Source organism: Acanthochromis polyacanthus, chromosome 22 (genome assembly GCF_021347895.1).
Source record: "Acanthochromis polyacanthus isolate Apoly-LR-REF ecotype Palm Island chromosome 22, KAUST_Apoly_ChrSc, whole genome shotgun sequence".
Lineage (NCBI taxonomy): Eukaryota > Metazoa > Chordata > Actinopteri > Pomacentridae > Acanthochromis > Acanthochromis polyacanthus.
This window is the reverse complement of record NC_067134.1, coordinates 5,059,411-5,072,296: the sequence shown is the minus strand read 5'-3', so window position 1 is coordinate 5,072,296 and position 12,886 is coordinate 5,059,411. Positions and strand designations below refer to the sequence as shown.

Here is a 12,886-nt window from a genome sequence, read left to right as displayed (position 1 = left end):
AGATATTTAATCAGAAGACCTCTGATGATTTGAGATGGAAGAACCCTCTAGAAACTGATACAAATTACTTCACTTTATATCCTGTTCGCTTGTTTCATCTATAATACAGCCAGTTTAATAAACTGATCATACATGTATAGAAATCTTAGATTCAAAGACAAAAAGTAACTAAAACGCTAAATAAATACAGTGGTGGAAAGAGAACAATGTTTCCCTCTGAATTGGGCAGAGATGAAATAGAACTGAAATATGACCCCATGTGGATAAAGTCATGATGTAGAAATATAAAACTGATGACAAAGAAATATCACTGAAATGTTTCAATCAGTACAATGACATTAGAATTCATGGATTTCTCCTTGTATAGACTGAATGGTGTAAAGTCGAATTCATTTACCTGAGTTGTGAGATATAAAGCAGACACTGCAGGAAACTCCTCACTTCACTCTCTTTATGTGACCAGCCTGTCAGCTCCACTGGTTTCTTCTCTGATTGGAGTTTCAGCACTTCCAGGAGGATGGAGGTCTTTCTCTCTGAGAGCTTTATGGACCAGACTGCAGGAGCTGACTGGAAAACTGACTGTAATGATGGAAGGACTCTCAGACCTGTTTTAGTCTCATAGTCCTTCACATGGGAGAACAGATCCAGCAGGAAATCACTCTGATATTGAAAATCTTCATCATCACCCATGTATTCTAAAGGAAAGTCTTCATATCTACACACTGATGATAACTGCTCCAGTATCTTCTCTCCTGTCTGCTGTTCTCTCTCTGCTGCTGCACAGAACAGATTCACAAACATCCTGATTGTCCATCAAGAGGTAACTTCTTCTGAACACTGTAAAATGAAGAGAAAAACATGTTTTAATGATTTCATCTCAGTCATAGAAATACAACTCCACATGAGGAATGATTCCTGTTTCATCAGTGCAGTAATAGATGCTTTACAGGTTACAGATTTCATCTTCAAACTCTTAAAATATTCACAAACCCAATAACTTCACATGTCAGAGTTTTTCCTTGTCTGTGTTGTGTTTCTGTTCAGATAAATCAGATCTTTTCTGAGATAAACGCTTTAGTTTAATAACGGACCGTCGATCCATTTTCAGCAGGTTTTTTTCTGCATAATGAAATTTCAGGTTGTTTGAACAACAATATCCCAGGAACTATTCAAGATAAAAACCTGAACATTTCTCTCCTTTTCTCATCATGTCAATAATTCAGAATTTGTAACACTCAAACTTTTCCAAGTAGAGGTCACTTCACCAAGGGGTTCATCTCAGAAATAATAAAAGTTAATTGTCACTATCAGTAGTAATGCAGCCGATAAACACAATCGGAGTCTCTTTTAAAATTTCTTAAGTTTCTTTACTTCCATCTTTTTCTCCAAAAAAAACCAGTTTCCCCATAGAAAAAAATATATATTACCACAAGATTACAAATATAAACTAAACCTTTATGCTTTCTAAATTAACTAAAAGTCCTTCCCTAACGAAATACAAAGTTTCCAGTCAAATGGTCAACTTCAAATACACTTTTAAGAAAGTTTATATCCCGAAAGGTCCTCACGCCGGCGGCTTTTCCTCCGTCCGTTCGATGCAAAAAAACAACAACACGGTAATCCGACCCAAAAAAGAAAGTTCAACAAAAAAAGAGAAGCGATTGATTGTTAAAGAAAATACTGGTATACTAGAAAAAAAAAGAGCTTCAAAAAGGGTGGATCTCACCAATATCCTGGGTGCAGAGGAGATAATCCTTATGTGAAGGATCCCTTTGTCTCTTGGGGCGGCGTCCGCGTCAAGATGTTGACGGCCGGCAGTGTACGTCTGGTCGTCTCTGGTAGGATCTGGGCTCTTTACAGGTTCCATAGTCTTTTTCCAAGCTTATTAAAACGTCTTAGGCCTCCGATCATTCTTTTTTTTTTTTAACTTTAAACACTCCTTTCCTTTCAGCAGCCTCCTGTTGCTCCCGCTCACGCCGTGTCCTCCCCCCCCCTTCCTCTATGCCACATCCTCCTTATATAACCTTTGTTTACCACATTTTTTAATTACTATTTTGGAATTGTTTATTATCCCACCTACCTAATTAATTTGTCAGCACAGGGAACATCATGCACAAAGACCAGAAAACTTTCATTTTGTTTTCATCATGTTATTTATGGTTCTTCATTTCTTTTAATTTTATCACTTAGGTGACAATGTCACAGATCCCCCCCACCGAGGTTGAGGGAGGCTGAACCCCAAAGTAGGGTTTCATATTGACCGTGTTGATCGTGTCTAACCTCTTGTTTAGGTCATTCCACTGTACTTGGTAGTTGACTGGGCCTAGTTTTCTCACTATTGTAGCTGGGCCTGACCATTTAGGCGCAAGTTTAGCTGAGAAACTATCGGATGCTTTAGATAGCGGGTGCATGCGGACCCAGACCTGGTCTCCCGGAAGGAGTTGTGCACCTCTCCTTCGGGTATTATAGATCAAAAGGCAGAACATGCAGAAATGTACGGTGGCCGAGACCCGCCATCGCTGCAAATAAAAAAACGCTGCAAACAAAAAGAAACCACGCTGCAAATAAAAAGAAACGCTGCAAACAAAAAGAAACCACGCTGCAAATAAAAGAAACGTTGCAAATAAAAAGAAACGCTGCTGCAAATAAAAAGAAACACTGCTGCAAATAAAAGCAAGGCTGCAAACAAAAACAAACGCGGCTGCAAATAAAAACAAACGCTGCAAATAAAAAAAAGCCACAACGGAAGTGCATTACGGGGGATTATTTTTGCCGATACACCGGTGTGAGAAGAAGACGACGAAGAAGAAGAAGTAAAAGAAGAAACAAGAACAGGAATACGACTTGGAAAACGAACGAGAAAGTAAGTGAAAATGTTAGTGTTTAATGTCACAACGTCTAATTTTTATGTGTTATCTGGTTAGGCCATATAGCCCCAGGTTTGAAGTTGAACTGGAGGATGCCGGTGTGTTGTTAGCTTCGGCTAACGAGAGGACAATCGAGTTTGGTAACTTTACTCCAATATGCAGCAAGACACAGTTACATGTACCACCGCACGCTCTCACTCCAGAACAGTGTCTACCCCAGACAAACACACAGATTCGGTCCTGGCTAGATTTGCGCCCCGGGCGAACCATCCTTTGCCGCCGGCGCCCGTCCGCCCGAGTGACCCCCCCTCCCCCCAGTCCCCCGTCGGCCCCCGGCCTCATTAAAAAAAAGAACTAACCCCGCTCGTGAGCGGCACCTTCGTGCGCCCTCACATATACCAATTTTCCACCGAGTTGGTGCTAGTGCTAGTTCGGGGCTAGTGCCTGACTTAGCATCAGTTATTTGTTTTTCCACCAACTAAGCACCGGCCCGGGCTCTAAAAACTGGTGCTTAGCAAGCACCGACTCTTCGCTGGGCCAGAGCTAAGCACCCAGTACGTCAGGGGCTGGGGGGGTTATGGTGACCTCTGGAAACACAGAATGAGTGAGTCCGGAACGAAAATACATCCGGGTGGAAACAACTGACAGCTAAAATGTTCATGCAATTTAAGTCCAAAGCAACCTAATGATACTTGATTTTTTTTGTTGTTGCAGATCATAATGTATTGTCCTTTTTGTGGACACCAGCAGGCTTCTGAAGCAGTGTTTTGCTGTTCATGTGGCAAGAACATCAAATTCCTGTGTGATGTTGATGATGAAAAACCTGGCACAAGTCAGGGTAATATTTCTTTCTTTCTTTCTTTTTTAAATTAGGCGTAGGTTATGTACACTCTACATACTTTGAGTATGGGAGAGAACACTGTGTCTCTCCGTTCTTTCTTATTGATGATTGATTGGACTCTTATTTGAAGCAGAGGTTCCTGGAAAAAGTATACTGGAGTCATTTCAGACTTTCCGGAGTCTTAAAGAGAAGGAGAGACGAGCATATTTCAAAAAGAAAAAAGCACCATCAAAAGACAACCTGAAGGTTGTGAAGGTAACTTTTTTTGCTGAGATAGACTAATAATTTGCCGACAGTCCATTCTGTCAAGTATTTATAGTGTCACTGATCTAGTTAACAGTCGCCATTTCAATGTTTTTCTGTAGATTTCAGTAGGCCTTATGCAGCTGAAAGATGGTGGACTGAAGACTGTAAGAGGAACAGTACTTCCCCTTTTGGTGCAACCAGAGTGGGATGCTGACAAATTGCAGAGAGCTGCTGAGCAAAAACTGAAGGCCTTCCACAGCAATTTACATGGTGGTCCCTACGTACTGCTCTACCCTGACGGTACAAAGATAATTAATATACCAGGAACAGAAGTACCTTTCACTCTAAAAGAGTACAAGGAGGCATTGGGAAAGGCCTACCAACGTATCACACTGTACATTTGTACAGCTGAAGATTTCTTTACCTCTTGTAAGTAATTGTGAAAGAATTGCCAACCAAGAAGAGCTTTTTTTAAATGATTTGTTTGTCAAGAAAAGTTGTCTGTTGTTCTGAGTAGTCTAAAATCCCCTTGTACCTGTTCTTGTATTTCACAGCTCAGGAAACCAACTCTGAATCCAACTCGGCGGATTCAGAGGTGATCATCATGAGTCCAAGGTCTAAAGAATTCAATGCAGCTGATACATTAGTGAGTGCTACATATGTTGTGTCTTACATTGCTTATATTGCAAGTTCTGTCTGAAACTGAAAATGGTTCTAGATTTTACATTGAAGCTATGTTATTGCAATGAAACATGCCAAAATAGCATTTTAAATTGCGGTAAATGTTGCAGTGTCCTGGCCTACACATATTTTACAAACTTAAGAAAACAACTTTAGTGCAGATCCCTGCAAAGTCATGTTTTTCACTGAAAGTGATGATGTGAGAATGATCATTCCCCCATTGCAAATCACACACACTATCAGTCACAATAATGGAAATCAATATTTATGTTCAAATTTGTTCAGCTCAAGTTCTGTCAATCAAATTTGAAGTGCTCACTGATATATTGTTTTTTACTTCCAGTTGTGGGAACCTGCAGATGGAGAGTCAGGCACTGATTCAGCAGCTCCAGTAATTATGACTCCTAAACATAGTCTGTTGTTCACACTTAGCCCTGTCTGAAAATACTGTCACACAATCAGTGTCTTAAACTCCATAAAATAATGTCACACTGACCTTGAGATCTATGTTTGTGTACATTAGAATAGTCTTTTCTTTCTAAATCAGCCCTCTGATAGCCATGACTTAAAATACTTCAACTTACCTGTCCTATCCCTGTTACGTTTTGTGATTCAGGTTTTACTTTCTGACTCACAAGAGGGCCCAGGAACATCAGGAGGTGCGATGGAAACTACGTGCTATAGGTATTATACTTTCCTTTCTATAATTCAGTAATTCAATTATGAAAACATCAACAATGTAAATTTGTGTGTCAATTTCTCAGCAAATATACTCAGCTGTATGCGCCAATTGTAATCGAGAACGAGGATGACCCAGACAGTGTTGAGTGCAGTCATGACATTCCAGAGGATACAGGGTAATAGAAAAGTTTCGCTTACTTCAACTGTGGTTGTCATTTTTCCTGGTCAAAAATGTCTGCTATCATGTACCATGGTCATGATTTATCTGATGACAGGGTGGACAAGCCATCAATTTCTGAGATAATTGCAAACCTGGCACTCGAGATTGACCATCAAGCTGTCAGCAGATTTAACATCTGTCGCTCTGACATCTGGAATGGGGCAGTCAGAGGATTTAAAAGGGCAACATTCTCAGAAAGGAAAGACATCCTGGTGAAATTCTCTGACAATGAAGGGAGGCATGAAGAAGGTCCAAAAGAGAGTTCCTCTCCCTTCTGATGAAAGAGCTGAACAAACGGCCCATATTTGATGGGCCTGTGGAGAGCCGCTACCTGGTCTACAATTCAACAGGTTTTGTTTTGTATAATGTCTTAAAAGGAAAAAAAACATATTTCAGCCATGCAGTGTTTTTAAATATGGAAACTTATTAAATATTTCTGTACTCTGAATTTCCTTGGACAGCTATCATAGAGGATGAGTATTATTTAGCAGGGAAAATGATTGCTGTGTCCATTGTACATGGTGGCCCAGGTCCCAATTTTCTGTCACAGGATCTTGTCAGCTACATCTCAGGGCAGAGCAGTTTCAAGGCATCTGTAGGAGACATTACAGATGAGGACATAGGGAAAGTCCTACAAGAGGTATGAGGACACTTGATAGAAGGGTGTGAAATTCTAGAATAAGAGTAAAGAGAGAGCTTTGTCCACTTAAACCATTCTTTCAAATTATCCTTCTGGCATTACCATTTTTTAAAATTACTTATATTCATATTTGAAATGTGTGGTACTCTGTTATCTCTTCTTTTAGATTCAGAATGCACCCTCATTGGAAACCCTTCAGGACTTGATGGTACAGAACAGCGCCATGTTGCAGACTGCTGGGTGCTTCAGGCATGTCAGGTCATGTGAAGAAAAAAAAAGATTGTAGAGGAGTACCTGAAGTGGTACATCATCCACAGGAACAGCACTGCAATCGAGAGGTAGGTTTTCATATTTCATTGTTGTCACTGAAATAATTATGAAAAAACGTGTTGCTGTTGTCCCATTTTCTTGCTTACTTACTTCTACATGATGCACATGTAACTTCACATGCATATTTTAATTGTATTTTAGATTCAAGGCTGGACTTGAAAGTCTGCAGTTTCTGACAGCTCTGCAGCAGCATCCGACGGTCCTGACCTGTCATGCCGATGTGAAGCTGTCGGCTGCAGAGATGGAAAATCTGTTCCAGCCTGAACTAAGTCAACAGGGAAGCAACAGGAGGGCTCAGAAAGAGAAAGCTATGACTTACTGGGCAGACTATCTTCTTGATTGTGAAGGTTACTCAATTTGCTCGTCTGATTTTATACACACAAATTATGAAAAGTTCCAGTGTTGATGTAGATAGTATTTACTGTCAGTTGATTTCAATGCTTTCTACTTTTAGAAGATGACAGCTCTGTGACCTTGGAGGAGGTGTTGATGTTTGCTTTAGGTGTGCCATGTGTGCCTCCTGCTGGTATGAGTCCTCTGCCACGCCTTCAATTCCTGTGTTGTACAACGTCAACATTCCCAATGGCGAATACCTGTGCCAACATTTTAAAGCTTCCTCTTTTGGACACTTAGAGTGCCTTCAAAGCCAACATGGACTTTGGCATCAAAAATTCCCCTGGCTTTGGGTGCTTTTAGACATATACACTTGTGGTAAAAGTTTATGTTGCCACATACAATCTCACTCATTTGCATAGTTTAAATGTAGTAAGAGAGATGTGTGTGAGAGTTTGTCTATTTTTCATGGCAGATTTGTGTTATATATTTCATAACTCACATTTTCAATTCAAAACTGTCATGTTCAGAACTGCTTTAAAGACTGATATAAAGAGTAATGTATACATTTAAGTGCACTGTGTAAATGAAAAAGATATTTTATTACAATAGTTAAAATGCAGAAACTGTGAATTAGCGGAAGAACATCACTGCCAAGAAGGTAGATTCAAAGACATTAAAAAAGAAATGTGAAGGGTTCAAGGATTCCAGGCCTTTATTTGTCACAAACAAACCCCAACTGGTGCAATGAGTTGCTTCTCATTTCTGAAACAACCATGTCGAAAGACACATCCCATGGTCATGGAAAAGATGTTAGCCTGTTTGTTTTTGCAGTCCAACAAAATAATGAGTGTGTGACCTTTTTTTTGTGGGTGGCGGCTTTTTTCTGGCCAGGCAGTGTATGTCCCTAAAAGTTTTACAAACCAGCCATGTTTTTCAGGGTGATATAGTTCTCTACAGCTGATTCCCACTGCAAGGGAGCTCTCAGACCACTCTGTTGTTGCAGTTCTCCAAAGAGAGTTTCATGCTCATCCCCACCAGGAGTTGCTGGCACTGGCATGATGCTGGTAATGTCAGTCAGGGTTTCGGCAGATGCCGGGAAGCCACAATTGGTCCCATCAAATCTAGGAGCAAGTACAGAAGTGTTCACACTGAGCAACACATCAAGAAAGTTTAGCTTTCCTGTTAAGTTCTATTTTCATGGTCATTCCAATTATCTCCAGAGTTTCTTAGAGGACAAGGATGCAGAGACCCAAAGACAAGTAATGATCTTAGGTTAAACTAAGTATCAAATATTAGAGAAAGCACTACACGAGGGAAGACTTTATTGTGAATCTTAATTTTTAATAATCAAAATGTTAAAAAATATTTTCAAGTGCACAAATTTTAGAGCACATTATTTCAGTTTTTATGTAATTAACATTGTTCAATATGTCAATATAAAACTGGAGACTGGATGTGTATTTTTATAGGTAGGTAAATACTTTATTGATCCCGAAGGAAATTCAATTGTTCAGCTGCTCCATTGCACCACACTCACGCAATGAAGGGTAGAATACATAAATTACAATAAATAAGATGAAAATACTATAAGGAAAACTAATTAATACTCACCTTTGAGGTATGTGATACATTGCCTCTGGTTTACCAGATGGGCACCGGGATTGGTGAACAGGACGAATGGTGTGAGTATTCCAGTAGAGCTTGTATTCATCCAGCTCTTTCTGCAGGACTCCCAGGAAGCAGTATTGTACCAACTTTGTGTGTGCAGGGCTGCCATTGAAGAGATGCCTCTCCCTCAAGTCACTGAACAGATCCATCCAAAATTGGCTCCTAGATAGAAAACACAAGTTTTATTCATCCAGGTGGTCATTCTTAAAGAGATGTAGATTGATCTGCAAGTCCATTTACTAATGACTCATGCCTTTTGGAGATTTCACTACAATATACCCTTTCCTTTAAAAAGCACAGCAATATACATAGGATTTGAGAAATAGTACTAAAATGTCTAAAGAGTGCAATATATGCCTGCTCTGTGCATCCGCCACAACCATGCTGTCTTCATGCTCATGGTGGTGTGTTGATGAGGGTGATGGTGTTTGTTGCATGTCTCTCTGTGTCTTATTTCTGTGTTGGTGGGACTGTGTGTTTGTCTCTGTGCGCGTGTCTTTGTGGATGTGTTTGTGTAAGCTGTGCGTCTGTTTGTGTCTTGTGTGTGTGTTTGAGTCTGTGTGCTTCTTTACATGGATGAGTGTGTGTGTGTGTGTGTGTGTGTGTGTGTGTGTGTGTGTGTGTGTGTGTGTGTGTGTGTGTGTGTGTGTGTGTGTGTGTGTGTGTGGATGCACGCATGTGTGTAATTGTGTGTGTCCTTGTGGATGTGTTTTTGTGTGCTTGTGTGTCTGTGTGCATCTATTTAGGTTTAGGTTTGATAGTAATATATGCCTTCTGTGCTATGCACCGCAGGCATATAATAAATGCATACAGCAAATACAGAAATCTAGGGTCAAGTAAAACATAAATGAATTAAAAGCAACAAAAACCTTTGTTTCCGGAAGTAGGACCACCAGCTTTCAATCCGCTGGTTGGATGTTGAAGTGCCATACATGTGGCTTTTAGCTCCTGCAAACTCGTCTGTATGCTCTGATCTCAAGGTACAGTGAAGGGCAGCCATTATTCCATTTTCAGTGCCGCAATCTGTGCGGAGCCGCTTTGGAAAAACTCCATGCTCAACTACACAGTTGATATAGTATTGAGCAATTACTGAAGGGTTGTTGTTGGTCTTTCCACAATTCAGCCACATAATTTTTCTGGAGAAGCCATCAATGCAACCACTTATGGCAATTCCAAAAGGTTTTAATTTATCATATCCATCAATGTGCCAGGTTTCGTTTGGTCCCATTGAATGATATGCCCTTCGAACAAATTTACGTCTGCTGCGATTCTCTGTTCCACACGGATCCAGCTCTGCCATTAGGCGCATCACATCGTCTCGTCTGACGACAAAAGAGTGTTTTTGTTTCAGAATCTGCCACATTGCTCTATACCCTAAAAGCTGGCCTGATCCCTTTAGCTCCTCGGAAATAGCTGCCCGCACAGTAGCAATTGGAGTGTAGTTGATCCTTCTGGTCAGGCCTGCATCTTTTAGTCTTCTTTCTAGACTGCGAAGACTGACTGATATGTTGTGTTTGGTTTTCAGTAAGTCGACTATTATTTCATAACTATGGCCCTCCATGAAATAATTTTGGATAAGTTCATCCACTGAAGTAGCTTCAGGACCTGAGGGTTAGAAAGGAGGACACTTAATTAGAGGCTAAATGATGAACTGCATAATAAATGTTTTCAATTTTTACAGAGAGGTGAATAAATAAGATTGTTTAGATTATCATGTGTGGTGACATGGTAGTTAGTGATTAGAGTTATTGAGGAATCAAGCTATTCAATGCACTCGTTAAAATTAATTAATTGAAAATGTCTTCATATTAAAGTAGCACAGTGCAAAACATTCAAAATTGTTGCATAGGACTGATTACTTTCACACAAGTATTATAATTGTCAGTAAGGAAATAAGTTACTTGAGTAAGAGATTTTTACAGGGATCAGTAGCCTACAAGACTAAGATGCTTTCTTAATTTTTCACGTCTTCAAATTCATTGTATTCTACATGCCTCTTATGGATTTCAACCTATGAAGTGGTATATTCATGACTAACAGACAGTATATTCTCTGAAAAAAAAACTGCAATCCATCATGCTTAAGAACCTCATTAACTGTCAGGAAAAAAATGTACCTTCATCTTGAAGACTCCTTAGGAAACTGACATTTCTACAGCATGAGCCACAATATACCAGGACGGATGGAAGGTTCACCCCACAGAATGGACAAAACATAACCTGGTAAATGACAAAGCAAAGACAGTAAAGTTTAAGATTCAATCGGGTACTTTCTCAAAAGTCCCGGGCCACCTCATACAGCTTCAACTTCACATTCATCCAAATAACTATTGTTACCCACGCCTTAGATTATTGTTAGCATGATTATTAATGATAAAAACAACAACAACAACAGTAATAAGCTGCCGGAACAATGTGGCCGTCAGTTGTTTTCTTTCCGGACTCATTCATTCTGTCCGCTCGGGCGGACAGGCGCCGGCGGCAAAGGATGGTTCGCCCGGGGCGCAAATCTAGCCAGGACCGAATCTGTGTGTTTGTCTGGGGTAGACACTGTTCTGGAGTGAGAGCGTGCGGTGGTACATGTAACTGTGTCTTGCTGCATATTGGAGTAAAGTTACCAAACTCGATTGTCCTCTCGTTAGCCGAAGCTAACAACACACCGGCATCCTCCAGTTCAACTTCAAACCTGGGGCTATATGGCCTAACCAGATAACACATAAAAAACTAGACGTTGTGACATTAAACACTAACATTTTCACTTACTTTCTCGTTCGTTTTCCAAGTCGTATTCCTGTTCTTGTTTCTTCGTCGTCGTCTTCTTCTCACACCGGTGTATCGGCAAAAATAATCCCCCGTAATGCACTTCCGTTGTGGCTTTTTTTATTTGCAGCGTTTGTTTTTATTTGCAGCCGCGTTTGTTTTTGTTTGCAGCGTTGCTTTTATTTGCAGCAGTGTTTCTTTTTATTTGCAGCGTTTCTTTTATTTGCAGCGTGGTTTCTTTTTGTTTGCAGTGTTTCTTTTTTATTTGCAGAGTGGTTTCTTTTTGTTTGCAGCGTTTTTTTTTATTTGCAGCGATGGCGGGTCTCGGCCACCGTAGGAAATGCACAAAATTATCCAATTAGATACAAAATTGAACAAAAGCAACCTTAAAGTGATGGAAAATGACTAAAATGAGAGATAAAATGAGCAATTCAGAGCAAAAATGAGATGAAAACTGAAACAGAAATGGCCACTGAGTCACAGAATGATGAAATAGACGTGAACTGACCAAAAGAACTAACAAAATGAACAATTTTAAACAGAAACAAACTTAAAAACACTCAAAATGACCAAAATGAACCACAAAATGGTCAAAATTAAGGCACAAAATTACCAAAATGGAACAAAAAAATAACATGAAAAGATGCGAACTGTTTAAAACCAGACAGAAAGACGTAAACTGACCAAAACAAAACACATAATGACACAAATGAGACACAAAATGATCCAGAAATTTTCTCTTATACAGTCATGAAACTGTCCACATTTATTCTATTCAACATTCTGAGGGTTTTTACAGAGAGCTTTGTTTTGTTTACTGTCTGTGGACCTGGAAGGAGCAGCTTCATATCTGGAAAAAGATTCACAATCAACGGTTTGTTTAACAGAAGAGATCATCTTAGTTCAAAGTGGCACTAAATCCATGTCATGTTTGGGTCATATGTTGGCCTTTAACTTTGAGCAGGTGTGTTATTATTTACAGTGTTTATGGTAGAATGTGGCCGTTTTAATGGCAGATCACATGGAAGTAACATGAGCCAGTTTGAAATAGTGAGTTATGCATAGCAACAACATAAAGAAGAAATTCAAAGTTTTTAATCAGTAAATATGTTAGATTATATTTTTAATCTATTTTGTGTACTTGTTGATGAAAAATGTTTCATAAAAGAAACCTTAATAATGTTGCCTTTTAATGTTTTAACCCTCCTGTTGTCCTCATTTACAGGCACCAAAAACATTGTTTCCTTGTCTAAAAAAAAAAATCAAAAAATTCAGCCAAAAATTCCCCAAATTTCTGAATATTTGCAAAACCTTCAGGAAGAAAATTCCAGTAATTTCTTAAAAGTTTTCTTTTCAAAAAATCCCCCAAATTTTTCAAGAAAATTGTTGTAAATGTTTTCCAAAAATGAGTAAAAATCTTCAAAAAATAAGTAAAAATCTTCCAAAAATCCTAAAACTATCTAAAGTGATTACATACATTTCAGTAAAACTTCTAATATTTTCTTTAAGAACATTCACATAAAAATCAACCAAAATCCAGTGAATTTCGCTGGATTTTGGTTGATTTTTATGTGAAAGTTCTTTAGAAATATTTTGAACTTTTTATTTCCACCTAAA

General features: G+C 39.2%; 4 protein-coding genes across 24 annotated transcripts in view; 2 read left to right on the top strand and 2 right to left on the bottom strand.

Annotated features, from left to right (window-relative positions):
• The window catches only part of LOC110972485 (zinc finger protein OZF-like), a 657,596-nt gene that overhangs the window by 204,608 nt on the left and 440,102 nt on the right, over positions 1 to 12,886 (bottom strand). For 3 of the 20 annotated variants that reach the window (XM_051942982.1, XM_051942985.1, XM_051942981.1), the window contains exon 5: positions 398 to 837. The exons of the other annotated variants lie outside the window; for them this stretch is intronic. Coding sequence is in view for 1 of the 3 variants with exons in the window: in XM_051942981.1 (XP_051798941.1) it covers positions 398 to 801 (404 nt within the window). In the remaining 2 variants the exon portion in view is untranslated. The remainder of the gene's footprint in view (positions 1 to 397; positions 838 to 12,886) is intronic. 20 annotated transcript variants of the gene reach the window in all.
• Positions 2,476 to 5,893, top strand: LOC110963878 (uncharacterized). The gene is made up of 9 exons (XM_051943033.1): positions 2,476 to 2,863; positions 3,582 to 3,705; positions 3,842 to 3,963; positions 4,074 to 4,383; positions 4,509 to 4,600; positions 4,979 to 5,026; positions 5,252 to 5,319; positions 5,400 to 5,492; positions 5,592 to 5,893. Exons 2-9 carry the CDS (start codon positions 3,588 to 3,590, stop codon positions 5,812 to 5,814), a joined length of 1,074 nt encoding a protein of 357 aa, XP_051798993.1. The 5' UTR covers positions 2,476 to 2,863; positions 3,582 to 3,587; the 3' UTR covers positions 5,815 to 5,893.
• Positions 5,967 to 7,102, top strand: LOC127532044 (G2/M phase-specific E3 ubiquitin-protein ligase-like; the record flags this gene model as incomplete). Its single annotated transcript, XM_051943061.1, is given in 4 exon segments — positions 5,967 to 6,176; positions 6,343 to 6,451; positions 6,454 to 6,514; positions 6,648 to 7,102. Coding segments are annotated over 4 exon segments (645 nt in total), but the record flags the coding sequence as incomplete, so codon positions are not given.
• LOC127532017 (uncharacterized) lies at positions 7,414 to 11,475 on the bottom strand. Of its 2 annotated transcripts, XM_051943025.1 has the most exons (5): positions 11,273 to 11,475; positions 10,627 to 10,729; positions 9,380 to 10,115; positions 8,454 to 8,672; positions 7,414 to 7,963 (listed from the first exon to the last, which is right to left on the bottom strand). In XM_051943025.1, the coding sequence occupies exons 2-5, from the start codon at positions 10,724 to 10,726 to the stop codon at positions 7,756 to 7,758; spliced, it is 1,263 nt and encodes a 420-aa protein (XP_051798985.1). In that variant the 5' UTR covers positions 10,727 to 10,729; positions 11,273 to 11,475; the 3' UTR covers positions 7,414 to 7,755. The 2 variants fall into 2 exon arrangements, with proteins under 2 accessions (XP_051798985.1, XP_051798986.1); XM_051943026.1 differs by lacking the exon at positions 11,273 to 11,475 and having other exon boundaries at positions 10,627 to 11,256.

Bases quoted from the DNA above. Each gene is read 5' to 3' on its own strand.
- LOC110963878 (XM_051943033.1), top strand. From the start codon at position 3,588: ATGTATTGTCCTTTTTGTGGACACCAGCAGGCTTCTGAAGCAGTGTTT. The intron at 3,964-4,073 runs GTAACTTTTTTT...GTTTTTCTGTAG, and splicing joins ACAACCTGAAGGTTGTGAAG to ATTTCAGTAGGCCTTATGCA. The intron at 5,493-5,591 runs GTAATAGAAAAG...ATCTGATGACAG, and splicing joins GACATTCCAGAGGATACAGG to GGTGGACAAGCCATCAATTT.
- LOC127532017 (XM_051943025.1), bottom strand. From the start codon at position 10,726: ATGTTTTGTCCATTCTGTGGGGTGAACCTTCCATCCGTCCTGGTATAT. The intron at 10,116-10,626 runs GTACATTTTTTT...TCTAACCCTCAG, and splicing joins AAGGAGTCTTCAAGATGAAG to GTCCTGAAGCTACTTCAGTG. The intron at 8,673-9,379 runs GTTTTTGTTGCT...TTTTCTATCTAG, and splicing joins TCCTACTTCCGGAAACAAAG to GAGCCAATTTTGGATGGATC.